Here is a 26,609-nt window from a genome sequence, read left to right on the forward strand (position 1 = left end):
TGACACAGGTGCATATTTGTGTTTGATCTTCATTTAGCAACGGGAATTAATTGCCATAAAGTGCTCTAGATTTTCCATGAGACAAATAGTAGATGCAGGGCTTAAAACCCCCCCAAAAAACCCAGAACTCACCAGAGCTCAGTTCTGGCACTTCTCAGGTGGGCCCCATTGCCATTCTAAGAGAACAAGGGAGGTGTTCATGGTGAGTTCTGGCATTTCTTTTTATGGAAAAATAGCACTAAGGTCCAGATGGGTACAGTCATACCTTATGTTACGTCTGCTTCAGGTTGCACTTTTTCAGGTTGCATCCTGCAGCAACCCAGAAGGACCGGAAAGGATTACTTCCGGGTTTCGCTGCTTGCGCATGTGCAGACCTGCAAAATGACGTCACACGCATGCGCAGAAGCAATTTATCGTGACCTGTGTGTGAGCAGATGTGGGTTGCGTTGTTTTCAGGTTGTGAACGGGCCTCCAGAACGGATCCCGTTTGCAACCAGAGGTACCACTGTACTCTGATTCAGAGCCCTTGAGGTCTGCAGTGGACAGCTTCTCCTGTTTGCTTCAGGGGAGCAGGCCTCTCTCTCCCCTCTCCCCTCTCCCCCCCCCCCGCCATAGCCGGCAACGCATGTGGCCTGTCTCTTTAGAAGGCATGGCTGGCCTGTAATAGAAACTCCCCTTCCCCTCTCTTGGTGTGGTTCCTTCTATACCTTAGAAAATGTAGGAATAATAAGGTCTCAAACGCTTGGTGATTTAGTGACTTTCCCCTGCATGTTAAGAGAGACTCTGGCAGATTGAGTGGACGAGACCAGTAGTGGGTCCAACAGCCAAGAAGGCAGTTTCTGCACGTGCTGTTAGGGAAGTGAGGGGCAGCTAGGGCTCCTCATCCTGGGAAGGTAGCCCATCTGGGAGAAGGAAAACTCTGATCCTAATCCTCTGCTGCTCTGCTTTCCTTTGGACCGCGAGGCCCAGAAGGGCTGGGTCTTGTCATCCATACACACTGCCCAGGCTTGCATCTCAGGGAGGTCATTTTGCTGCTGCCAACACAGCGGGTTTGACTTCACCTCTGGAAGCACCCTGCATCGTCTCTTGAGACAGACAGATGCCAACAACATTCAAAAAGGTCTAAAGAGAGAAGGCACCATGTGGAGATGTCAACAGGCCTGGTGATGCTTGTAACAATGGAGGTGGGGGCTAGTAGCACAGCCACGCTTCCCCCTTACCACATGGATGCCCCTTCATGCAAGCTATGTCTTGGCCAGATTTGCTTGTGCCTGTGCATCATAATTGTTATCTCAGCAGCACCAAAAGGGGCTGGTTTAGGCATTTAGCAGAATGAAGTCATAAAGCTCTAACAAGATAGCCCCCCCCCCCCCCACCAAGGGTGGATAGAAGATCAAATATGCGAATGGCCTTCCATAAGGAGGGTGGTGAATCTTCTAGCACATGGGAAGATAGAGAGGCCAAGTTCAGCCCTTTCCCCCAGAAGCACTACTTTTTCTGTTTTTATTTGTCTTATATTGTTAGTGGGACTGTACTCAGGCATCCATCCCTCTGCCACCTGGAAACTAAGGTGGCGCTGCTGCCCAGCTCGTTTGGGGTGCATTCAGAATATCCATTTGGGCGAAACTGGCTGTTGTGATGGTGTTTAGCCCAATAGAAATGACTGTAGGAACCAGATTGTAGTGTCTTTTTATTTCATGGTTCAAATTAAAAGTGCATGTTTAGGAAACATCTCTCCTCTCCCCATATAATAATAGGTTTGGAAAGGCTCTCAAAAGCCTTCCTGCCCCAACTCCCAACTGATATAAGAAATCCCCCCCTACAGCATCCCTGGTAAGTTGGTCGTCCAGCTTCTGTTTCAAATCACCCAACAAAGGAGAGCCCAACATCTTCTGAGGCTAGTCTGTAACACTGCTGAACAGCTTGTACAGTGGTACCTCTGGAAGCGAACGAGATCTGTTCTGGAGCCCCGTTCACATCCTGAAGAGAACGCAACCCGCGTCTGCGCATCTGTGCGTTTGCGGGTCGCGATTCGCTGCTTTTGTGCATGCGCATGATGTCATTTTGAGCGTCTGCGCATGCGCGAGCGGCAAAACCTGGAAGTAACGTGTTCTGTTACTTCTGGGTCGCCACGGAGCGCAACCCGAAAACACTCAACCTGAAGCAACTTTAACCCAAGGTATGACTATACTGTTCTTCTAAATGTTGAATTGAAATCCTTTCCCTTGTGATTTGACCCTTTGGTTTGGTCCTACCTCTTTGGAGCAAGTGAAATCAGAGTTGATCCGTCATCTCTGTGATCATCTCTTCAGACATTTGAAGATGGCTATCCTTTCGCCTCTTAGGACCTTTCCGCACATCATTTGTAGTGGCATAGTGCCATTGTTTGATCCAACGTTTTTAAGAGTCAGTTTGCAGCAGATTGTTTGCATGTTGCTTGGAGTCAGCACGGGCTTTTCCTTCCCAGCTAATGGTGGGTTGTGCCTGAAGTGACAAAAGCTCAATGGCTATAGTCACACTCCTTAGGCACCCTTGTATTCCCTTCTGCCAGTAAAACCAGCTACAAGTCCACCTAACAAGAGCGTGGGCTAGCCCACATTTTGCCAGGAACACAGGAAGCTGCCTTATGCATACCCTCAAACGTGCCTGGGAGGAAAACCGAGAAGCACATCTTTCGGGGCCATGATCTCGCAAGAGCCTGGTGACTCGCATGAGAGGACGGTGCCCCAAAATGCGAGTCTCTCAGGGCCGTGATCTTGCAGGAGCCAAAATGGGAAATCCCAGGAGTCAATCAGAAGCTGGGACGGCTTCTGTAATATCCAGGATGTCCTGCTTAAAACGGGATGGTTGAGGGGTATGCCTTATGCAAAGTCAGACCAGTAGCGTAGCATTGGAGATGTGTGTGTGCGCACAGGGGCAGTTCCCCGGGTGCAAAATGGTTAGGGGCATGAAATCTCAGCACCAGGTGCTGCCTTAATACAGCTGTACGCTTCCGTTGCTGGTCTCCGTTAAAAACGGCTTCTGCATGCGAACAAGGAAGTGACTTCTTCAGACAACAGAACTCTTATTTCTGTGGCTGCACTCCTCTGGGTGACGCGGGTGCCATTAGGCAGTTGAATGTGCATGCATGCTCCGTGTGTTTCCCTCCCACCCACCCTTTCTGCGGCCCCAGGTGCTGGCAACCCATGTTACGCCACTGAGTCAGATCATTGGGCCATTAGCTCCATACTGTTTGCACTGACTTAAAGCAGCTCACCAAGGTTCCAGACAGAGGTCTCTTCCAGGCCTATGTGGAGATATCAGCGATTCAAGGTGGGAACTTCTGCATACTTGGCAGGTTCTCTGTTGCTGAGCTACAGCCCTTCCCAGCTTTCGATAAAAAGAATTTTGTTTATAGACAATTTGCGTTATTTGCATTTTTTTTAAAAAAAATCAGTTTAAATACTGCATTGGCAGCCAGAAGATGAAGCACCTTCTCATGTCCATTTGAACAATCCAAGATTCAAAATTGCTTTAATGGACACCAGCCAGGATTAGCATTTATCCCCTTTTACACCATGTACTCATTTCATTTAACTTGTCTGGTACTTGGTGCCGTTCTGTGCTTCCAAAATACAGTTTATATATTGCTGTTTGCTCGCATGACAGTGTTTGTTTGCATTTATTGTTTTCAGCGAAATTATAATGAAGCGGGAGAAGGGAGAGTAAAACAAAACACAAGGAGAATGAATGGCCTGATTTCACATTCTTCCAAATGCGGGACTCTGCTGCCCTCTTGTGGAATTCAGCTGGCATTTCCTCTAGATCTTTATTTGTATTGGTTCAGGAATTAATCTTCTTTTCGTTTTTCTTTAAGGTGCCATTGAAAGTTTTCTTCAAACTAATCATAGTCAGTGCCTTTAAATTCTGAAACAGGCCCCATTCCTTGTCTTATCACACTGCAGGAAATGCTTAGGGAAGCGGGGGGGGGGGGGGGAGAGAGAATGCCTGAGTATCTTTAGTTAACTCTGCGTGGCACAAGAGATCCTAAATGAATTGGAGCTCTCATCCCTGTCCCCCCATCAACTGATACTTCATTTCCATCTGCACTTTGCAAAATAAACAAAAAAATCAAGCAAGCACAAGCATTAATGCACAGAAATAGTTCACCAATAAAGTGATATCTCATTGGAAAACGTGCATTGATTTTCATCAGGTTTCTCTGCATGTCATGTTCTGTTTTAGATCTAGCAATCTTATGTGTGATCTCCACTTCTGTCCTCAACTTTCTCTGGAGGTCAACCCTCACCCGGAGTTACAGTTGCTTCCCAAAGACGACTCCTCCATTTGGAGTGCCCTGCTGTTTGCATCCATCTGACCTCTGGGTGGGCTAGAGCATTGTAAGTACTGTGTGTTCTCAACCCTGGCAGTTCACTAATAAAACAGTTGTTTTTTCATTTTGTCTACAACATGCTGATTGCCTAGGTGCTGAATTTGTACAGTGGGAGAGCTGGTACCTCTCCAGAATATATGCATTCATGTCTTTATGCATCTCTGCCATTTCCCCCAGAGAGCTCAGAGCAACGTGTACGGTATCTCCCTTCTGTTTTGTCCTCACATCAACCTTGTGAGGTTAGTTTAGGCTGGGAGAGAAAGCAACTGGCCTATAGTCACTCAGTGAGCTTTAGTGGAGACTTGAACTTGCATCTCTGTGACCTTAGTCTGACGCTTAAGCCCAGCCTTAGTCAACACGGTGCCCTCAGATGTTTTGGAGTATTAAGTCCCATCATCCCTGACCAGAGCTGTCCCACCCATGAGACTGGCTGAGGTGGTCTCCCCAATGGTCTCCCTTTTAATTTACCCCTAAAATACTTTCCTCTCCTCACAGAAGGAGCCTACCTCTCTTACCTTTTCTGGCTTAAGTCAGCAGCACTTGAACAGCAAAGATAGCATGCCATTTTGAAACACTGATAACTTTAGCCACTGTATACTTAACAGCTTGCTAGCCTGTGCTGAATTTTGAATAAATATATATTTGATTTTGGGAGTCAGATGTGGTGTGCCGTGCAGGAAGCCAATGCGGTGTAGTGGTTAGAGCTCAGACATGGGCGAGGGCAAAATGAGTTCAAGTCCTCTACTGGCAATAAAGTCCCTTAGGTCCAGCCTGCCTCATAGTGTTGTTGTGAAGATAAATTTGGGAGGGGGAGAACCACGAACGCCACCCTGGTGCTCCCTAAAATAAGGGAGTATATGAAAATTATTATTTTAGCCAGAGCTGCTCCTTATAGATGACTTTACATTCTTATCTGGACCCAGAACATAGCAAAGGCTGTTCCCAAAAGATTGTGGAATGTTTGTGCAAAATGCATAAGCTGACATATTCGGGCTACCTAGTCAGAATTTTTTGTTTTGTGAACTTGAAGCTTTGCTTATGTTCAAAAGGACGGCTCAAATATCCCAAGGAAGTTTGACAAGCCTGCCATCTTGTGGATTGTAGCCATAACTGTTTTCCTCACTGCAAGACACAAGCCATATACTTGGCAGAATTGATTACCAGGTTGTTTTAAACCCTTGCTCTCTTCTGCATTTTCCACCTTTGTCATGCAAATTGGTGCAAATGTTACCTGACTGCTACCACTATGGGAAAGGATGAGAGCTCAGTGCTGGAGCACTAGCTTCAGAAGCAGATTGGAAAGACTCCTGTCTGCATAGTGGCAGCTAGCATAGGCAAATCTGGGCTATATAAGTTTAACCTGGTGTAACAGTTTCCCATTCTCTAATTCCAGTTGCTGGTGGTTTCTTGCTTCCTGCAAAATAAAGTTCTGTAAGGTCTTTAAAAACAGAATATTGGGATAGCAACACAGGACAGTCATCATTATGATCATTTGAGGACTAGGCTGAATACCTCCTTTTTATTGGACCATTAGTCTCCCTGTAGAAGTGTGGGAGGAGGGAAATGCTGAGCAGCTTTTAGGTGTGTGGGGTTTCTGACATTATTGTTATTTTGTTTATACCCCACCCTTCTGGCTGGGTTTCCCCATCCATTCTGGGTGGCTTCCAGCACATATAAAACACAATAAAACACCAAGCATTAAAATATAGGAAGTCAAACATTTTTAGAAAGACCTTTTAAATATGAAGTGCTTAAAGTTTCCCCCCCTTTCATCTCTTATTTCATCCCCATTTTACTTAGGAAGCTGGAATGCTGCCTGACTACTCTGCGACACCAAGACTTCCCGCCCCAGTTAAAGAAAAATCCACTTCATAGTGAAAAGGTAACACCACCCTCCAGAGGACTAAGTCTTAGAATTTTTACCCTGTCCTCAAAGTGGAATAAATGTGGGAGTGGGTGTGCTGGCCTGCCCCCTACAAAATGCTGTAAGAAGTTGGACCCAGTTCTTCAGACAAGAATTAGATGATTTACACCAGGAATGTGGAACCTGTCACACACCCACACCCAATGTTGTTGGTCTCCAGCTCATCAGTCCCAGACAGCATAAACCAATAGTAAGGGATGCTGGAAGCTGTTGCTGGCATCTGTCTGTCTCTAGAGAGACCCACTTTTGGTCTTCTCTGCTCAATCCACTAGAGCTTGTCTTCACATGCAGGGGGAGTCCCCTACCTCACTGAGGGTTTGAGACCCATTGGCTACCCTCACCTGGTTTAGCCAGGCAGTCTAAGCTATTCTTGGGATGTGGCTGTTGTCATATGCCAACAGCTTCATGGAGCCACAGGTGAGCACTGAGTGCAGCGTGGGGACCAAAGGTGGACAGACTACCCCAGAAGGAGCACAATGTGCCCTCCACCAGAGGTACTACCCTCCCCTAATATCCCACCCCAGAAGGAGCACAATGTGCCCTCCACCAGAGGTACTACCCCTCCCCTAATATCCCTACAACAACATTGGGGAAGGGGAAGATTCCCACCCATTAGTTTGGTATTAGGTATGTGCTAGGTGCTAGGAAGTCAAATCTACCATCAGCTGTAGTTACAGTGTATTCATTTAAAGCGGTTAGTAGAAGAGGAAAATCACACTCCTGTCTCCCCTGATTCTAACCCAGAACTTAATGCCAAAGACCCATGGAATTCTGTTGGAAGTGAGTGAGCCAGCCATTACCCCAAATATGCTCTGTTCCCAGGTGCATATACACCAGCCTTCCTCATGTCCTCTAGACATTTTAGACCACAACTCCCACTAGCCGCAGCCAGCATGACTATGCAGGTTGAGGCTGATGTGAGTTGCAGTTCAAAACATCTGGAGGGCACCAGGTTGGGAAAGGCTGATAGACATTGTGAATTGCTCTCTAAAGTGCATTCTGAGCACATCTTCTATACTTTCAGTGGAGGCAGGAAACACTTCAGTTATCTGCCACTTCTTCTTCAATCAGTCAGTAATTTACTTGTGCTGTTCCCATCAGAGTTGCTCCCCTGTAATAGTCCTATAGAGACCAAACAGGGTCTGTAGCAGACAATTGGAAGAGAACTCCCATGACACGTTTTTGATCTTGCAGTCAAATGCTGCTTGCTTTCTCATTCTTTGCAGGATAATCGACAATTTGTCCTTTTGCAAAGAAAGGGGCCTCTGGTTTTCCAGGATACTCCCACAGGTATGTACTTTCTCCTTCTAGTTTTTAGCCCATAGTTTGAAAGCAGCCATGCTTGACCCTTAATAGTGAAATGCTAATACCTACAATTCTAAGAGAACAGAATCAGGACCAGCCCCACTCACTTTTAACCCAGTGTATCCCACACTTTTCAATGAATTACCTAGTCACTTTCCAACCTGGAAGAAGCCTGTGATGTGTTTTTTTCATTGGTTTTGTTCTGCTAGGGTGATTGAGTTGCCTTAATCCACTTTACATGCACAAACCTTAAGTTCAGGTATGCACTTTCACAAAATAGTGACAGTCAAGATATGGCCTATATCCACAGGCCCCAATACAAAGGCGAGCAGTTCCAACTCATATTTTAAGGGATACCTCTGTGTGTTTGGGGATTGCGGGTGGCGCTGTGGGTTAAAGCCTCAGCGCCTAAGACTTGCTGATGGAAAGGTCGGCGGTTCGAATCCCCGCGGCGGGGTGCGCTCCCGTTGCTCGGTCCCAGCGCCTGCCAACCTAGCAGTTCAAAAGCACCCCGGGTGCAAGTAGATAAATAGGGACCGCTTACCGGCGGGAAGGTAAACGGCGTTTCCGTGTGCTGCGCTGGCTCGCCAGATGCAGCTTGTCACGCTGGCCACGTGACCCGGAAGTGTCTACGGACAGCGCTGGCCCCCGGCCTCTTGAGTGAGGTGGACGCACAACCCCAGAGTCTGTCAAGACTGGCCCGTACAGGCAGGGGTACCTTTACCTTTACCTGTGTGTTTGGCACGTGTAACTGATAAATCACTAGTTTTGCCTCTTGGGAAGATTCTGTAGATGCCTTTTTTGGATTCCTTGCACACTTGTTTTTCTTTCAGCCTCTATTATTTACTCTGATAATAAATGCAAGGGCAGGGGCCAAAGTTGGTATCAGGCACCTTCCAAGGCCTTCACGTTTCTTATCTCTGCAACACTAACCTAAAGCAGAGGGCGAGAAGAAGTGAGCAATGGAGACAGTGGCACTGAGGTGGCCCCATGCAGGTCACAAGGACAGCCCATAATCTAAAGTCAACCCTTCATTAAGACTGCAGTGTGTGCTTCATCTTGCAGCTATTCTGTAGGAAGTACAGATTATTTGTTGTGAGATTGGCCATTGTATAAAACATTGCTAAGCCATTGTATGAAACATTACTAAATCCATACTTCATGCTTCAGAAATTTTTGAAGGACAACTGGTGGGGAGAGTAAATTAAAGTAGTGGACAGCTGACAGAATATAGAATTGTGTTATGAGAATAGGGCAGCGGTCAGCAACCTTTTTCAGCCGTGGGCTGGTCCACCGTTCCTCAGACCATGTGGTGGGCCGGACTATATTTTGAAAAAATAATAATGAATGAATTCCTATGCCCCACAAATAACCCAGAGGTGCATGTTAAATAAAAGCACACATTCTACTCATGTAAAAACATGCTGATTCTCGGACAGTCTGCGGGCCAGATTGAGAAGGCGATTGGACCGCATCCGGCCCCCAGGCCTTAGGTTGCCTACCCCTGGAATAGGGTATCTGTTTATGTATCCATCCATCCATCTACCCACCCACCCACCCACTTATTTGTACCTGTAAAACATCAGAAGGTATCAGTTGTGTTAGATATGCAATAGCAGCAATTAGCTGCTTAGGAAGGGATAGAGCTGGATATAATTCCCCTTTCCTCTTTCTTAACCACCAAGCCACTAAATGGCACTGTCCCAAATATCTAACTGGGGTTACCTGCTTGGAGGATTGGATCAGAGCCTATGGGAATACTTAATAATCTCCAGTTTCTCATTTGCAAACTATTCTCTTTCTCTCTCCCCCCCCCTCGCAAAATTGAGAAACAAAAGTACTAGGAACAATATTGCTTTGTGTTTGGGATTTGAGTGCATGCTCATAGGAAGAAGAAACCAGTGGCACTTGTGACTCTGGTGCACTAATGAATGTTCACAGCAGCTTGTGTACCTGGTTGTAGAGAAAGTAACGTTTCTGATCAGAAAGTATCTGTGTGTCAGGGACCGTGCTGAGGGTGGCTGCACTGAGGAGGAATGGTGGGAGCCTCCCCTTCCCCCTGCGCCTGACCAGGATCCAGAATCTTCCCTGGAGCACGGAAGTAGTATTGATTTAGAACAGTGGTTTGCAGAGGGACATAGTTCAGAAGGCAGAAGCTGGGAAGTACTGGGTGGGGAATAGCTAGGAGGAGAAGAACCAGGAGAAAGAAACAGACTCCCTTTCGCTGGAAAGTGTCCATCCGCTCAGTCCAAGGTCAAGGAGAGCAGATAAGGTGCAGCACAGAATAGCACAGTGGTTGCGAGATCAGGTTGCAAGATGCGGAAGTGACGGGGGAGACTAGGGGGGAAGTGGGTATAAACCTTAATTGGGAGCACCTTCATTCCAAGGAATGGATTCTTTGTTCTCGCTGTGATCATTAAAATTTCTAACTGGTAAGCGACTCCTTTCGCTTTCTTCTGCTTATCTATGGCCAAGGGGGGGGGGGGGGAGAGAGAGAAAGCCGCTTCTCTGAAGCCTGACACTATGTGTGCCTGTAAGAGCAGCCGGTAAGAGGTGTGAAGGTTGCCCTGCATGCATGGACCTGCAGCAAAAGGAGGAATGTACATGCCCCTTTGTAAATTGGGGAGGTGAAAATAAGGTGTGTTGATAGCTGAAAATTGTAACATACAAACACCCTGTCATATCGTTCAGCTTAGGGATCAGTTCCTATCTTTGACTTCATGGTATGAGAAAGCTGGTACGCTTTAGGTCTTATTCCAGTTATTTCTTCAACCCCAGAATGCAAATACAAAGAAGTGTCCTCGGACAACTTTTCTCCAGTAAACTTGGGAGCTGTGTCAAGGCTGACCTGGGCTTGGGAATTCGGTTCTCAGCATCATTATATTCTGTGTATATTTGAAAATTATTCCAAATCCTTTCCTTGGCACTCCTGAAACACTCCTAGGTGTTTTGTTTAATAGTTGTTTTCAATACAATTTTCACACTAACACTCCACCCATCCTCTGTACTACACGAGCTTCATTAAAACCTGCTGGAGACGTGCTTTCATTTACACCTGGACTTCATTAATCTTTTCATTTAGTTTGCTTTGATGGCTTCTAGGTTGTTTTATCAGTCCACGTCTCTCACCTTCCCCCCCCCCCATCACAGTTGAGGCCCTTTCTTCCTAATGGGACACTTTTGAATCTAATGCTTTGATTCACATTGAACCTAGCTATAAATACCTGCTTTAGGGTTTTCCTAGTCAAAGTTTAGGAGTGACTTGTGATTCACTTTGTTCAGCAGTAGGTCTCTGTTTAACTAATTGGATTGCATCAAAAGCAACAAAAGCTGGCGGACCCTCTTGCCCCCTCCCCTTTTATGATGGGGAGAAGTTTGGTTCTTTACTTTCAGAACTCCCTCTTAGAGTGGTGTTAAGTTGAAGCTCACACGGTGTTCTTTATCATGTCATCTTCCGCTTCTGTCTTCTTTTAGGAGACACAAGAAAGAAATGAAAGGAAATGGTCCTTGAAATACACAATCATTAGTGACTTTTTAAAATGCCTTTGATGTCGGCATGTTCAGGGATATTTGAGAGACAGAATGGGGACGAAAATATTCCTCCAGAGACAGTAGGAAACCACTTTGGGAGAAGTGTTTAAAAGTCAACTCTGACGGGGGGAAGAGAAAGATCTTATTAATTTGGTATCGGATTGCATTACAGATTATGCTGCCCCTTACCGGAACCACAGGTTCGGATCATATCTCAGCATAATAATCTGATCCACACTATGTCAAAGGTTCATTCTGGTAGATGGAACAAACATTTGTATTCAGCAGGCATGATGTCCAAAATGTTTGTGTTGCCTGCAACCCCACAGGTCTGCTTAACTTGCGACTGTTTTTGCCAAGCTAAGTGACCTCCTGACTGAAGTCAAAGGATATTTCCATATGGCTTTGCCTCTCTGCATCTTATTTTTGAGCTGTACTGTAACTATTGCTGGGCACATAATGTGGGTTTGCCTCTGGAAAGCTAGACGTGTGGCTTCGTTGTTGCGTTAAGGTGCCAGTGTCAACTACCCACAGTGCCCTTTTTGGTGTGTGGAAATCCCACCACATATTTGCATTCACAAGAAATGGCAGAATATAGCTTGCGTGGGGAGGAACCTTGGTTACCTGAAGTCACCCTAAGGATGTATTTCAAGTGCATTATTTGCACTCAACAACCTTTTGGGCTTGATGCTTTTTAAACGCTGTCATATGAATACCATTCTAATAACATTATAGCCAATTAAAGCTGAGGCTGCCCACCTCCGAAGTGGATTAAAGCTGTCAGAGCGATCAATAAAAGTGAAGCAAATATCCAGCTGAGGGGGGGAAGGGCCATCTGTTCTTATCACTTTAGGAATGGAAGAAAAGTGGTCCAGCAGGGAGGGACACCAAAGAGGGGAGGGGAGTACACAATATGCCATGTGTCTTCCTGTCAAGAGTATTAACATTCTCTCCATACATGCCAAACTATGCCAATCATTTGTGAATTTTGTTATTCCAGAGCATGCAGGAATTTCTGGAGGCAGTTTGGAGCAAGAGGTTGGTGAACTTGAAGCCTTTGGCCCAGAACAGTGAAAAAAAATAAAGGTATGATAAAAGTGATTCCATATTTTATCTAAAGCCTATCACCATCTTTTCTCTGGGAGGTGGAAGAAAAGGACTTTTCTTCTTCTTTTTAAAAGAAATTGTAAGGTTTTCTGCTAATGACAAGCTTGAGATATCCCTCCCTCCTGCTTCTATGCCACACATTCAAACTGATCCCACAAAGGTGATGTCACCACAGAAGTAAGCTTCTATGCACATAGCGGACATCTCTATATTGCATTGAAATAGCTGAGCATCCTTATTCTAGCTTCCATGATCCAAAAGGTCTTACTGGATTTGTTTTATTTTCTTGGTCTTAACAGGCACAGTGGTGTGCAGCACTCAGGTACCTCACACCTTTCAGTACTGAAAAGGTGATGTTTGTTGTTACTCCGTGACCAGATAACATTTCAGTTATGACGAAGACACACCAGTTTTCTGTTAATATTTATTGTCTGCATTACCGCAGTTATGTACAAATCTCCCATATGAAAATGTAAGGACTTTTTACATTTTCACATGTGATCTGCATTAACTGAATAATGTTTGGTGACAATATACACAAATTTGCAGTAGTACATAAACATTTTGTGCATTAAAAAAAGAAAGAAATATACATAATTTAAAAAATAAAAATGCATTACACCATTTACAAATTAACAAAAAGCAAATTTTCCCCAGACAGTTGCCTCCATACTCTACCAAAAAAAAAAAAAACTTTTCAAGTAAATTAAGTTAGGCAAAATAATTTTTTTTAAACTTTGGGTGAGCACAATTTACAAAAGGTAAAAAGACAGATCTGTTTCCTTCCAGTGATTTTTTTTTTTACAGTGATGATTACAGAATTGCTGAAATCGTTTTGTGTATGTAGTGCTGAATTTGAAAAAAAAGATGCTTAAAATTTCTGATAGGATGAGGATTTTAAGATCCAGAGACCGTAACAAATATAATCAGGCTTGCTCAGAACCAGCAAACATTGAAGAAGAATTGTTCTAGTTCTCAAAGCAGACGTAACAATCTTTTAAAACCCACCATTTTAAAACAGAAATTACAAACCTCCACAATAAGAAGAAAATGTCTAGTCAGCTATTTTTGGAATGGATCAAAGAGAATTGGTCACTGAAAACATTTTCACAAACTAACAATCTACCGAAGTGGCTGCTTTAGGCACTGGATTTGTAGAAACACATCTTAAAAGCAACTTATTTTTATACAGATACTTCTTATATTCCTGTTTCAGTGCTACCGTTCTGCTCTCTAGATTTAACATAATCCAGACTGCAATTGTGGGCTTCCTACAGCCTTCCTCTCAATAATCTTTTAAAATAATTCTTTCTTTTTACAATTAAAGAACATCCTTTGTGCATCTTTTTTCCCTTTTTTTTACACCCTGTAATGTAAATTGAAGATGCACATGTCTTGTGAAGCAATCCCTACCTGGGAGCATGTCCCACCAAACACCGTGGGACTTACTTCCAAGTAAGCATGCATAGGATTGCACAGATAATGTAGTAAAAGTTCAACTAACCATTCATTCAATTTGCTAGTCAGTTTCTCAATGTTTAATATCAGTAAATTGGCTGTGTTTTATATCCACTTATTTTGAACCTTTCTCAAGGTTGCTTGGAATAACCCTTGTGTTCATGTTATTTTACTGCTAATAACAGATTCACAAGTTATGATAAATCTTCATTTCGAAAAACAAACAAACGAAAAGCAGCATGAGATCAGACACTCTGACGTTGTAATTGTGAACCAATGCTAAAAATAAATGCATATCTTTCCTGTCTAGGTAGCCATATTTGCATGAAACAGCTGAGAGTATTGACTTTTATCAACGGGCAATATAGCGGGGTGCATTAGGAATGGTTTAGCTTATTGATACAAACCTGAGAAATTAGAAGTAAAATCATTAATGTGTAATGGATGCCTGATAAAGTTTATTAATTGTATTGCTCATTAACCTGCAACTAGACAGACATAGATGATGTATTTAAATATTGACCTTACATTTTGCAAAGGTTGAGGATTTCTAGCGGCTAAAGGGGCTTCATATTGTAAGTAAATACACCAAAAACCCATTGGAATGGAAAAGGTTACTAGAGATTAAGCAGCTGTAATTGCCAGAAATATGATAAGTTGTACAGTTTTGAATATTCACGGAGCGGTGTCGGCTGGCTGTGTCTCATTCAAAGGAATTCTTGATCAGTTCGATCCATTGAAATCAATAGGCAAGGAAGCTCTGAGAGTGAAATAGAGCCCCCACAATTCAACTAGGCAGTTGGACAATAATGTTTAAGAATTTAAAAAATATTTCTTGAGTCAGGATGGGGTGGGGTGGAATCAGTCAAGACTACACCAGGTTATTTCAAATGGAAAGAGTGCTTATTGATTCTTCAGCAGTGCATTAGCAGGAGAAAAATAAACAGATATTTTGCATCTTTCAGCTTGAAAATATTGGATTATTGTTTAGATAAGTATTTTCCCCAAGATTAGTGGGCAACCACTTTTTTTCTTTCTTTCTTTTTTTACAAAGTTAGCAATATAAAAATCTAGTTGTAAACAACCTTCAAAGTAATTAGAAATCAACTTGAAAATCTATTATCTGTAGAAGTTGGACAGAATCAGAAAGTAGACACTTAATGTTACTGCCATGGTATTGACTACAAAACAGCTGCTGTTACAAGAAATGGTATAAACAGTACTTGCATTAGCTGGTTTGATCCAGTCACAGTCCAGAAACTGAGCTCTACTCTCAACAGGACTCAAGAACTTACTGATAAACGTCTGTGCGATGCGATTTGCCGCATCCTTTCCTTCATCCTTTTCTGAAAAGAGGCAGTTTCTATGGCAATACTAGGTAATAAGTGCATATCATGCTGCACTAATATAGTGCAAAAAATTGCCTTCCATGTAGCAAAAAAGTTGCAGGCAACAGTTTGAAAGTAAGAGAAAGTAAAAACTTATTACACATGGATATTAATTTCCAGACAACCTCTATAAAACATTGAACCTGAAAATGCTTCTCTCCTTGATAAGTGTGTCTATATGGCGCTTTAGTACCTGGAACTGGTAGTATAGGACAGAGTCTTTTGCAAGCCTGCATCCTAGGAAAGAGGTTAAGAAAACCTACCCTCCCCTGCCAAAATGCCAGAACTTGCTCATTGGGTTGTTATTGTCAGTTAAAGTTAACATGTTGCTAAGCTCTAAAATGCCCCTTTAGCCAGTATATCATTTGACAAGTTAATACATATGGTGCAACGGAGTATATAAATTGTATATCAAGCATTATAGACATCTTGGTAGGATCTCCTCATGCTTACTGACTACATTAGCTTAATGCAGCAGATAGTTCTGGCATCAAGACACTCAGATGTCAATATTAGGTCATATACAATGGGCTGGAGACACAAGCGGTTTTGCAGTTCATAAGTTTCAAAGAAGGCCACATTAAGATTCCCAGCTGCTGTGCTAACAAGATAAATTTGCCACCATAATTTGCTGTACTGACTGATGGTCTAGAACAAAGCATGTTTCTTGGAATATCCATGGCCATTGTGAAGTCTTTTTTTTTTTTTTTTTGTCTTGTGGTGTAACATCTGCTCAGTAACGTACACACGTATGTGTTGTCTTTGAACACTACAGTTTCAAGAGACTAAAGTCAATGGGAAGTCATTATTTTACATATCTGCATCTCCATCGTAAGCCAGCGTTAAAGGTTTGAGACGGTTGTTCTGTCTTCGTTGAGGCTTCTTTGGCTTTTTGCTGCAACATGGGAGGGGAGGAAAAACCAACTTTAAAAATTCAGATCACAAAGTGGTCAAAACAACCTTACTTATCTGGGCCAAAATTAAAAGCAATTCCCATGTGAGTTAAGATTTAACTGTTAACAGTGAAAAATAGATAACCGTATTTTTCGCTCCATAAAACACACCTGACCATAAGGCGCACCTAGTTTTTAGAGGGGGAATGCAAGTTTTTAGAGGGGGAATGCATCTCAGGCTCTGCTCAGCACTCCCTTTCATGAGCCATGTAGAGCGTGTGTGTGGTGCTTGCAGGCTTTTCCCTGAGGAGGGAGTCACTGATGGGCTGCCCTTCTCCTTCATTGAGAAAAAGCCCCCAAGAGCCACATACACGCTCCATGCGGCTCTTTAAAGGGAGCGCGGCTCAAAGCCCCCAAGAGCCGCACACATGCTCCACACGGCTGTTTAAAGGGAGCGCTGAGCAGAGCCTCCCACCTGTATTCGCTCTATAAGACGCACACACATTTCCCCTTACTTTTTAGGAGGGGAAAGGTGCGTCTTATAGAGCGAAAAATACAGTACTTGGCTGTTGCATTTACTAATTGTCTGATTCAAGTCAAAGTTCTGATGAAAGCTAACATCCAACTCATATTTGTATCCAGTAATTTTGAATGGTCTTTTCTGGATTTGAGCAAAGATTAGATAGGAAAACCCAGCAATAAAAAGTTGTAGATTGTAGCTTCACTGTAATGTTGGGCCCAAGATAAACTTAAACAGCTTTATAACCCACCTCCATTAATACAACAGGTTCAGCACAAATACAGATGGTGCTGTCATATCTTCTTAAGTGAATTTAAAAACAAAAAGCATAGGCATTGTTATTAAAATCAAGTACCTTTTCCCCTTTTCTTTTTGCTGAAAAAAATCCAGCAACAACAATGAAATGTAGAACAAACAGATAAAAATAGCAAAAAAGGCTGGTTCACATTGTGGCAAATAATACAGCAATAACAGCTAGTTTTGCAATGATCACTTAATAGACATTACTAAGGTTGATGGAATAAACTGATTTGGGGCAAAACTGTACGAATATACATGGATGGATCATGCTCACTACTTTTATAGTCTAAAATAGCCTTCCTCAACCTGATGCCTTCCAAATGTTGTTAGAGCTCCAGGTCCCATGAGCCCCAGTCAGCCTGGTCAAAGGTTAGGCACGAATGGGGTTGCAGTCCACAATGTTGGAAGGCTATCAGCTTGGGGAACACTAGTCCCAAAAATAATAAATGACTAAAGAACTCACCAGGCTAGATATACCATAGAAATAATAAAGATGAGCAAAACAAATGCACCAGCAGCTACACCATAAACCCAGGTCTTCAGCTTCCCATCTAAAAAGAATGAATGTTAGTCATCAGTCTGCAAGTTAGTACTCAACAAAAGAAGTTTTAAAGCTTGTTTAATAAAAAGGCTTTCACACAGGTATGGTTAGTGATATCGTGCCATATTGCATTTTGGATGCTGCATGAAATTGCTTATCTGACATAGCACCTTTCCTTGCAACATCAGTGTGCAATGTGTCAATACAAAAAGGGCCAGAGAGTGAAGAGCAAAACCTGCCCTGTTCATTCTGTGAACTGCAGTGGTAATCAAGGACTGATAAGATTCAGAACAAATACAGTATGTGGCTAGAGCCCAGAGAGGTGATATTACAGAACTTTCTCCCCCCACCCAACTAGATTCCCATTAACACTATTGATCAAGCTACACAACACCTTCCCACTCAATGAATGTGTTTAGGAGCTGGCAGTCAGAGGGGCAACTTCTACTTCAACCCTGTGCCTGCTTATTCAATTTAAGTTTCATTCTGAAATCTAACACTTTTAGTTAAAGAATGATCAGTACAAGTATATGAGTACACAAAGAACTAAAAGATAATAACCAAAGGTGGTGCTGTGGTCTAAACCACTGAGCCTAGGGCTTGCCGACTGGAAGGTTGGTGGTTCGAATCCCCGCGACGGGGTGAGCTCCCATTGCTCGGTCCCAGCTCCTGCCAACCTAGCAGTTCGAAAGCACATCAAAGTGCAAGTAGATAAATAGGTACCACAGTGGAAAGGTAAACGGTGTTTCCATGCACTGCTCTGGTTTCACCAGAAGCAGCTTAGTCATGCTGGCCACATGACCCAGAAAAACTGTCTGCGGACAAACGTCGGCTCCCTCGGCCACTAAAGCGAGATGAGTGCCGCAACCCCAGGGTCGTTCGCAACTGGACTTAACTGTCAGGGGTCCTTTACCTTGACCTTTTTATGCCACTTCTTATTCATGCTGTTAACAGAGGGGATAAGGTGTTGTCTCTTCCTGCATTAAAATTGTGCAGAGGCCAGAAAAACCCACCGCGTTCTACAAAAGCACTTAGCAGCACTAACTATGCATGCAAGACTTCACCTGGTCCAAAAGGCTGCAGGAACCAAGTCCTTCCTCGTCCTGATTGGGGATTGGATGGCTGTGTGGGGTTTACAGCTCGACTGGTTTTTACATCTCCCTTTCTGTCGTCCACTGTGGGGATGACTACCACCGGGATGAGAGTGCACTGCTCAAGTGTGCCATCAGAAGACATTACTTCTGTGTACCCTTCTTCACACGCACATGTTCTGGTCTGCAGAGGAACAAGCGTTTTACATACAGTTGCAAATCCACACATCGCTGAGCGCTACATGATGTGTCATGGAGCAATTTAAAAAGGGCCACTCTCTACCACGGAAAAGCTGTGGTGGGGGGAAGATTTGCCAGAGGCAGTGGGGAGAGGTTTAGCTATGTCCACCCAGCTTCCAAATATTGACCAACTAGCTCAAACATTATTTTTTATCTCCAAGAAGTATTGGGGTTCCCTTTTGAGATTTTGCTTGCAGCTAAGCATCTTAAGAACGCTGCAGTCCCCACAATTCAATATCACGCACCAACATGTGACTGGAGCCACATGCTGGATGGGTGGCTTGTTATGACACAGTAGCACATACCTCACTACAGTAAGAATAGGGCTGGCTGCACGGTGGCTTACATGACCTGTCAACATCTGGCTGGCGCATCACTAAGCAGCCTCCTGCAGAACAAAACAAATCACATTTTGACACAACTGTGCCTCTGAACTGAGGAAGCTAATTGCTGCAGCTAGGAAAAGTGACATCCCATAATGGAAGAGGATGCTCTCCCACTCCTTCGCAGTTTCTCCGAGGAAGGACACAGCAACGGATGGATTTACTGGCATCGCTCTATGTCTCATTAATATGTCGGTGTGCCAGATGCCATTTTCTTCTTTACGGCTCACGCAGGTAATTGGCTGTGTATGTGAAAATGTGCAGGGGATAACGGATGTTGAACTTTGAGAGGTAATTGTGTTCTTGGCAGGATGGCTTTAATACCGCTAACAGTACTATTGTCAAGCATGATACATGGGAGAAAACATATTCACTACATGATGAACGTCCTTTGTCTTGATCCTCCAAACACTGAGCAAATTCACAGCCCCCCCCCCCAAGCAAGAAGGGGGTAGGTTACCATGCAACGTCTCCAGTGTATAATTTGGCTATGTTATACTACTAGCATAGACCCATGCGTGTAGCAAAGGGTGCAGGGGGCAGCTTTCCCCCCTAACTCCTCAAAACATATTGAAAAGCATTAAAAATAATTAACTGAGGCTCTGCACTGCCCCCCCCCCCGGCAGAAGCCTCCTCCCTGACAAAAGCCTGCCCCCCATCACAATGTCCTCTTTTGGGGGGGGGATTTTTACCTGTGATCTTCCAAAAAAGCTCAACAACTTTTATGGACAATCTCCTAAAAAAAGCTCAGACCCCATCATCATGTTTTGTTTTGTTTTTTACTTTCCATGCTTCTCTGAAATGTTCTTGTTTAGTGGAAAAGAGAATTATTATCTCTTAAGGCAGGCATAGGCAAACTCAGTCCTCCAGATGTTTTGAGACTACAATTCCCATCATCCCTGACCACTAGTCTTTTAGCTAGGGATCATGGGAGTTGTAGCTGGAGGGCAGAGTTTGCCTATGCCTGTCTTAGGGCGAGACCTTTATACTTTATAGTGCTATGCACTATAGTGTTGCTGTTGGACTCCAACTCAGGTCAGTCCCAGTCAGCAGGGCCAAGGATGAGAGATGGCTGGAATTGTAGTCCAGCAGCATTTGGGGGCTCACATGTTCCCCATCCCCTTCCTTAAAGGCTGTTGCATGCATGGCAAGACAACATGCTCAAGACTAGAGTGAAACAAGTAACTGAAAACAAATATTTTGGTTCTCAAGAGGTGATCTTTCTTGGTGCTCTGCTCTTAATTCTCAGTAGCTAGAAGGTTATGAATGTGGCAGAGTTATTGTTTTAAACCAAAGAAGCACACACAGGCTTTCATCATTGTTTTGAGCCAGGATCCTTGTTGCCATCGTTCAGTAGTACCCAGTTTTCCCGTTTCTTCCTCAAACAACTTCAGCAGTAAAATGTAGCTGCCCACTCAATATAAGTTTGCTGCTGCATCCTGAAACAACCATGCCCATGTACTGGTGAGAAACAATGATGAAGTCCTGACAATAACAGATGCAATTAGATGCAGTTAGGTAGCTGTATGTTAACCAAGGGATTAACAGAGAACCAAATCAGTCTTGCTAGCTGGCGAGTGAAATGGAATAAATTCCGAATGTCCTGGCAATAAGATGCACATGCCTGTAAATTCCCTTAATGCAAAATGTCAGCCATCTGGGGGGCTGCAGGAGGAAAGAGCAGCTTCATCACCCGTTTCATTTTGAATTAACGTATCTGTAAAAATAATACTTGGATATAAGAAGGCCGCTCGAAACCATTATGCTGTGATAGAAGTAGAACTTGTGAGAAACACTGCTCTATAAGCAAATACAACGCAGTCAACGCAGTTGAACTGAGTCAGCTTCAAGATAGCACATAGACATTCTGACACTGCTACAGAGAAGCATTACAGCATCAGTGCAATGTTTTTAGGCCTAGCCCTCTTACTTTCAGAAGACTGCACATAATGTCTGTTTAAAAAAAAAAAGCAGTGTAGAATGGCTATCCATGAGGTAATCCTAGCCTTGGAATGAGGAAATAAAGCTTTGTGAATAGTGCTGTAATCCCCACCCCCACTGCTTTCAATAGGAAATCCTACTGTTTACAGCTGAATTGGGGAAAACATCGCTTGGGTTTTCTGCAGATCGTTCCAATTCAGCAGTGATCAGCAGGTTTTCCAGGGGAAAGCAGAGGGGCAAAAAAGAAACCTATTTAACCCATGACTAGAAATCACAGGATAAACAAAAGTGTGGATGGGCCCCGAGTCTAGATATATACAGGCACACCCCTTATCCTAGATATATTTCTCCTCATTTTCTAAAAACCAGAGCCTTATGCAGATGTTAGAATCATTGGTGTTGAGGCAGGTAGTCTTTCTAGTGGTGGCCCCTTGAAAAATGAGACTTCTCCTATCACAAGTGTGCTCTTTTGGCAGCCTCTTTTGTTGGGTGGGGTGGGAGCTGCCAAAACATTTTATGTTCAGGTAGATCTCTGAGATGCAGCTGGTGAGTTGCTATTTCAAATGCTATTTCTTAGTTTGTGCCGATTGTTATGATTATATGCTTTTATATTAAAAAAGTTTTACATAGTAATTATAGGGTTATATCCAATGGCAACTTTCTCTTAGCAGAAAGCACTTCCACTCTCACAAGGTGGGATATCTGGTTTTTGCCAGTTTCCACTGCTCACTTACTTCCCTGAAAAGTTGCTCCTAAGAGTTGCTATGTTACATGGAGAGCTGCCGCAGGTGTGTGTGGCGGTGGGGAACGAGCAAAACTCATGTTGTGTGAGTAGAAGTGCTTTTCTCCAAGGCAAACTTGACAGTGGGTACAATCCATCATTTTTATTGCTGGAAACTGCTTTGAGGATAGCAGCTGAGAAGCCCATTCTAAACCTCTGAAGACACAACCCAGCCAAAATGTAATCCCACCGACTTGAATGGGAAGCAGTTTTAGGTGTGCTAATCTCTTTGAAATCAACAAGACATAGAAGTGCTTTAGGCTTGGCTGAATTTTGACCTAACAAATATATAGAAGTGGTAGAAATCTGTTCCATGGATGTGCTCTACCACTCCCAATCCATATTACATCCAAAGCTAAAGGAGCTAGTTTGCTATGGTTTGGCTTACACCGTAACTAGCTATTCTCAGGAATCCAATGCAAAGCTAATAATCACAAGCTTTCATGAGTGCTCATTAACATTTTGTAAGAAACTTCAATGAGCTCTGAAGCACATATATCAGTGGAAGTTTAATACCTGTAGTCTGATCGTAACAATCCTTTAATGACTCTTAAATAACCTCTTGCAGCCTATCATGTCAATAATCCCTGGATTAATGTTGTGTAAGAATTCGCTAATTTCATAAGCAATCATAAACACTAATCACATGGTGTCTACCACTGACATTATTATTACTCACAGAAGCAACCCAAAGCAAGTTACAACGCAATATAAACACTAAAAACAAATTACAACAAATCAACGCCCCCCCAAAGCCCCCACATAAACACAAATAAAAGTCAGGTGTTGCAGAACCCGTCCCATTAAAAGAGGCCTCAAGTACTTTAGACCCTTCAAATTAAGGGCCAAAATTCCAGGTTAAAAGGAAGGTTTTTGCCTGATGTCAAGCAAGCCCTGCTGGGGGTCCCAACACAGCACCCCAATCTAGATCATAGCAAAGAGATATTTCCACTTTTTCTGAAAAAGGTTCAGTGTGTTCAAGATTGTGAAAGGGGAAGAACGCTTACCTGTAACATTCAATCCATCTGACCTTTGGCACCATACTGTTCGAGAAGATCCCTTCCATGGGCTGGCCATCCATTTGTATTCATAACACTGACCATCTGAATTGGAAACAGTAGCACAGTCAGAAATCCTCCATTTGGCTTGAGAGAAACATAGGGAACTGCTTTTTACAGAGTTGGTTCATCTAGCTCAGCATTATCCTCACCAGCAGTGAGGAATCCTTGGCCTAGTTTAGCCTGACAGCACCTACAATTGGCCCAGGAGGCCATTTCTAGAGAATTCCACCAACCTGGAATCATGTGACATGATTTGACATAACCTGTCAGGCAAGCATAGGTAGAACACTGGAGAAGTCTGTTCCCCCCCATAGCCTTTGCTAGCAAATCCCACCTTTTTCTCCCTTCTCGGTCAAGTGAAGGGGATAGGAGAAAAACAGGCACGTTTTGCAAGCAAAGGCATCTCACAGCACTTGGCGAAAGGATGGAGTGGAGGTCGCTTCAAAGAGTGCTTTGCAAGTCCCCCCATGTTTCTTGTTCAAACTTCCAACGCTGGGTTTAAAGAAAGACTTGCAAAGCCATGGGGAGGGTTTTGACTGGTGGACAGCTTGTCAAATTTGGCTGGTGAGGCTGATCCTGATAAAAAGGTTCAGCACCCCTGCTCTAAACCTAAGGAATCTCCCAAATCTGCTCCCTATGATTGTTAGCCTGAGCTGGAGACCTTCTGCATGCAGTGCATGCTCTACAGCTGAACATTGCTCCCTACCTCTCCATCTCAGGGCAGCAGAGTCAAAATCTCTATCCTCTGTTCTTGTTTCTGTAGAAGCACATTGGTTCCCTGTTCTATTTTTTTCCTGCTCAATGGTGAGTTAACAGAGCACATATACAGTGGTACCTCAGGTTACATACGCTTCAGGTTACAGACTCCGCTAACCCAGAAATAGTGCTTCAGGTTAAGAACTTTGCTTCAGGATGAGAACAGAAATCGTGCTCCGGCGGCACGGCGGCAGCAGGAGGCCCCATTAGCTAAAGTGGTGCTTCAGGTTAAGAACAGATTCAGGTTAAGAATGGACCTCCAGAACGAATTAAGTACTTAACCCAAGGTACCACTGTACAGTCGTACCTCGGATTGAAGTTGCTTCAGGTTAAGCCTTTTTGGGTTGCGCTCTGTGGTGACCCGGAAGTAATGGAGCGCATTATTTCCAGGTTTTGCTGTTCACGCATGCGCGGAAGCGGTGAATCGCGACCCGCGCACACGCATGGACGCAGGTTGCGTTCACTTCAGGATGTGAACAGGATCCCGTTTGCATCCAGAGGTACCACTGTACTTTAAAACTGTCACTCACTTGCCTATAGATTTTAACACTCACCATTACACTGTCTTGTTTCCAAAACTTGCTCTGGGCAAAGGTGCTGATTATCTAGGTCCTGAATGATCACTGCTCGAGATCGAACTTGTATTCCCCCAAAGCCAAGATCTTCGCCATTTACACAGGTCAACTGACAAAGGCTCCATTCTGCCCACTCCTTTAAGTAACAGTCACCTGCCCAATAATGCAAAAAGTATTAATGAAGAAGTTAATTAGCAAGAGGGATTTGCAACATTATGCCACAACCTTAGTCTTAAAGATTTGTATTGGATTATTTGGTTGCAAATAATGGATCTCCTGCCCCAGCATAGTTTTTAATAAACCTCACCCAAGCCCCAAAGTGATGGCACAAAAAGACTTGGTTGTTTGAACTGATAATCTGCTCATTGGTATATCTGGTATTTCGGTATTCACGATCCGAAAGCAGCAAAGAATATATATCACACCCAAAGCTTTCTTACGGCTTCAGAGCCACACAAAACACAGCATGTTAAGTGAACGTGGGTTTTCTGGAAAGTCAGCTTTGCCAATCGTGCCCTGTGTATGGAGGCCATAAAGTGAAAAAGGCATCTAGGCTTGCAAATGAGTTTGGAGCTTTAATTATTTTAGCAAAAGGACTATTAAAAATTCATGTTGCCTTACATTATGTTGACAACAAATAAAATCAACTCCATGTTTAACAGGATGCCTTAATGAAGGGGATTTTATTTGCTAACATTAAGGACTCGCGTAAAGAAATGAATTATTGAATAAACGATGTATGTATAATAGGAGGGCATGTAGTGTTCTTTGGAAACATTAACTAGAGTGCATCATTAACCCATCCCCAGAGGGCAGTTAATCTTTTCTTGGGTGAATTGTGGGGCCATTCTAGCAAAGGTCACTTCCTCTACAAAATTATGAGTGAACTGCAACAACATCCCACCCCCCGCCCTCTATATTTTTAAAGATTATCTGTTAAAGAGCAATAAATCTGAGCTTGAAACATTGTAGCACTTGTTCAAATCTGCTGTTAGGATCCAGTACTGAGTTGACATTAGAGAGCAAGTTTTGTTAAAAACTTTATCTGAACCTACAGCCCTGCCCATAATCATTCTTTCAAATATTGTTATAAAAGCCCCAAGAAAGCATTTGATTCATAAGAGTGATCTTAGATTGGCTAATTGTGCCCATATGGCCAGTGCATCAACTCCATTCTAATGGGATTCATTTGCCCTTAGTGATGTCAGCATGTAGCAAAATCTTAGTTTATTTTTATATGTATACAAACATTGTATGCCTCTTTCCAGCCCTAACAAGAGTGCCAAAGGCAGTTTACATCATCATCATTATTATTTTGTCATCATTAAGGGCAATAATGAACACAAAACCAGTTTAAACATTGTGGTGTCATGTGTGACCCCAGATTGGCCTAAATCGCTTGGGGAGGAATGAAACAGAGGGACAAATAGCAGCAGCCAAAGGGCGAAACAGCAGTTGTGAACAGTAATGAACAGCCATCAATGTGTAAGATTAAGGGCTTTTGGATGGGGGAATTACCTTCACCCAAATCAGCACCTGGTGGAAACTGAAGGACAACTAGAGAACAATTGGCTCAGAGCTATTAGTACAGGCTGTAATTGCTTCTGAACATTTACTTTTAAAAGGTGGGTGGGAAATCACATTAAATTGGAATAATTACAGGCTAAATCCATCTCAGGTGTTCAAGGCCCTGTGCTAGCATCAGGACCAAAAGCAAAGCTTGCTCCTTCTCTCCTTTGGCTCCAAGTTGAAAGCAGGAGGAACTACGGGAAGGGAGTTCACCCTTGAGCCTAACCCACAGCAGGTCTGAGAGCTCACATCAGCCTGCTGCTCTCTAACACTGTTTACTGACACTTGGAGCATGAGTACTACATCCATGTGCAACCTTTGGGCCCTGCTGAGTTTGGAGCTTCTTAAATGCAGGTTTTTCCTGCATACCTTTGGGTTCCCTCTCTTATAAGGATCCAATCCTGCCTACTCCCTTATGTCTGGGTTTCCAGTGCAACCACACAAGGGGCTACATAATTTGCTGGTAAGAAAATATTAGTGTTACAACGATGGATCACATTCTTATGAAACTGAGTGGGCAGAAGACTCCTCTGACTTGCTGTAGCATACAGCAGTGCAATGTGGGAAAGAACATAACCTTCTAAGGTTCAACAGAGACTCATTATTCATGCAAACACAGCTGGTCACCTGGGCAAGGTAGGGTACAGGTTTCCTCAAGCACCATTTTCTTATTGCCATCAACAACCGGCTCAATTTCCCCACAAAATTCTTCATCCACTATTTTCCCAGCATCATCGCTGGATCCATCATAGACCACACAGGAAATGTTTCTGACTCTTGTCCCTTCTCCACACTGAGCATTCTGGAAGAAGAGAACCATAAAAAGGATTAAGTTGCAGGTGGAGAAAGCCAATGCTTCTACTTCCTCACTAG

At 43.5% G+C, this 26,609-nt stretch overlaps 1 protein-coding gene and 1 long non-coding RNA gene across 5 annotated transcripts in view; one reads left to right on the forward strand and one right to left on the reverse strand.

Annotated features, from left to right (window-relative positions):
- Window positions 1-4,234: 4,234 nt before the first annotated feature.
- On the forward strand, window positions 4,235-12,383 carry LOC114607086 (uncharacterized). The gene is made up of 4 exons (XR_003709078.2): window positions 4,235-4,379; window positions 6,173-6,254; window positions 7,523-7,586; window positions 12,133-12,383. It is a non-coding gene; the product is annotated as an uncharacterized LOC114607086 (long non-coding RNA).
- A 266-nt stretch (window positions 12,384-12,649) lies between these two features.
- The window catches only part of THSD7A (thrombospondin type 1 domain containing 7A), a 266,321-nt gene continuing 252,361 nt past the window's right edge, over window positions 12,650-26,609 (reverse strand). For 2 of the 4 annotated variants that reach the window (XM_077936976.1, XM_028749885.2), the window contains 7 exons: window positions 26,364-26,538; window positions 24,147-24,320; window positions 22,783-22,878; window positions 18,976-19,058; window positions 18,404-18,614; window positions 17,262-17,349; window positions 12,650-15,980 (listed from right to left, as the gene is read on the reverse strand). In XM_077936976.1, coding sequence (XP_077793102.1) covers window positions 15,896-15,980; window positions 17,262-17,349; window positions 18,404-18,614; window positions 18,976-19,058; window positions 22,783-22,878; window positions 24,147-24,320; window positions 26,364-26,538 — 912 coding nt within the window. In that variant the 3' untranslated portion in view covers window positions 12,650-15,895. Of the gene's footprint in view, window positions 15,981-17,261; window positions 17,350-18,403; window positions 18,615-18,975; window positions 19,059-20,076; window positions 20,771-22,782; window positions 22,879-24,146; window positions 24,321-26,363; window positions 26,539-26,609 lie in introns of those variants that run through there. The other 2 variants (XM_077936978.1, XM_077936977.1) reach the window with 2 other exon arrangements.

This window comes from Podarcis muralis, chromosome 12, assembly GCF_964188315.1.
Source record: "Podarcis muralis chromosome 12, rPodMur119.hap1.1, whole genome shotgun sequence".
Classification (NCBI taxonomy): domain Eukaryota; kingdom Metazoa; phylum Chordata; class Lepidosauria; order Squamata; family Lacertidae; genus Podarcis; species Podarcis muralis.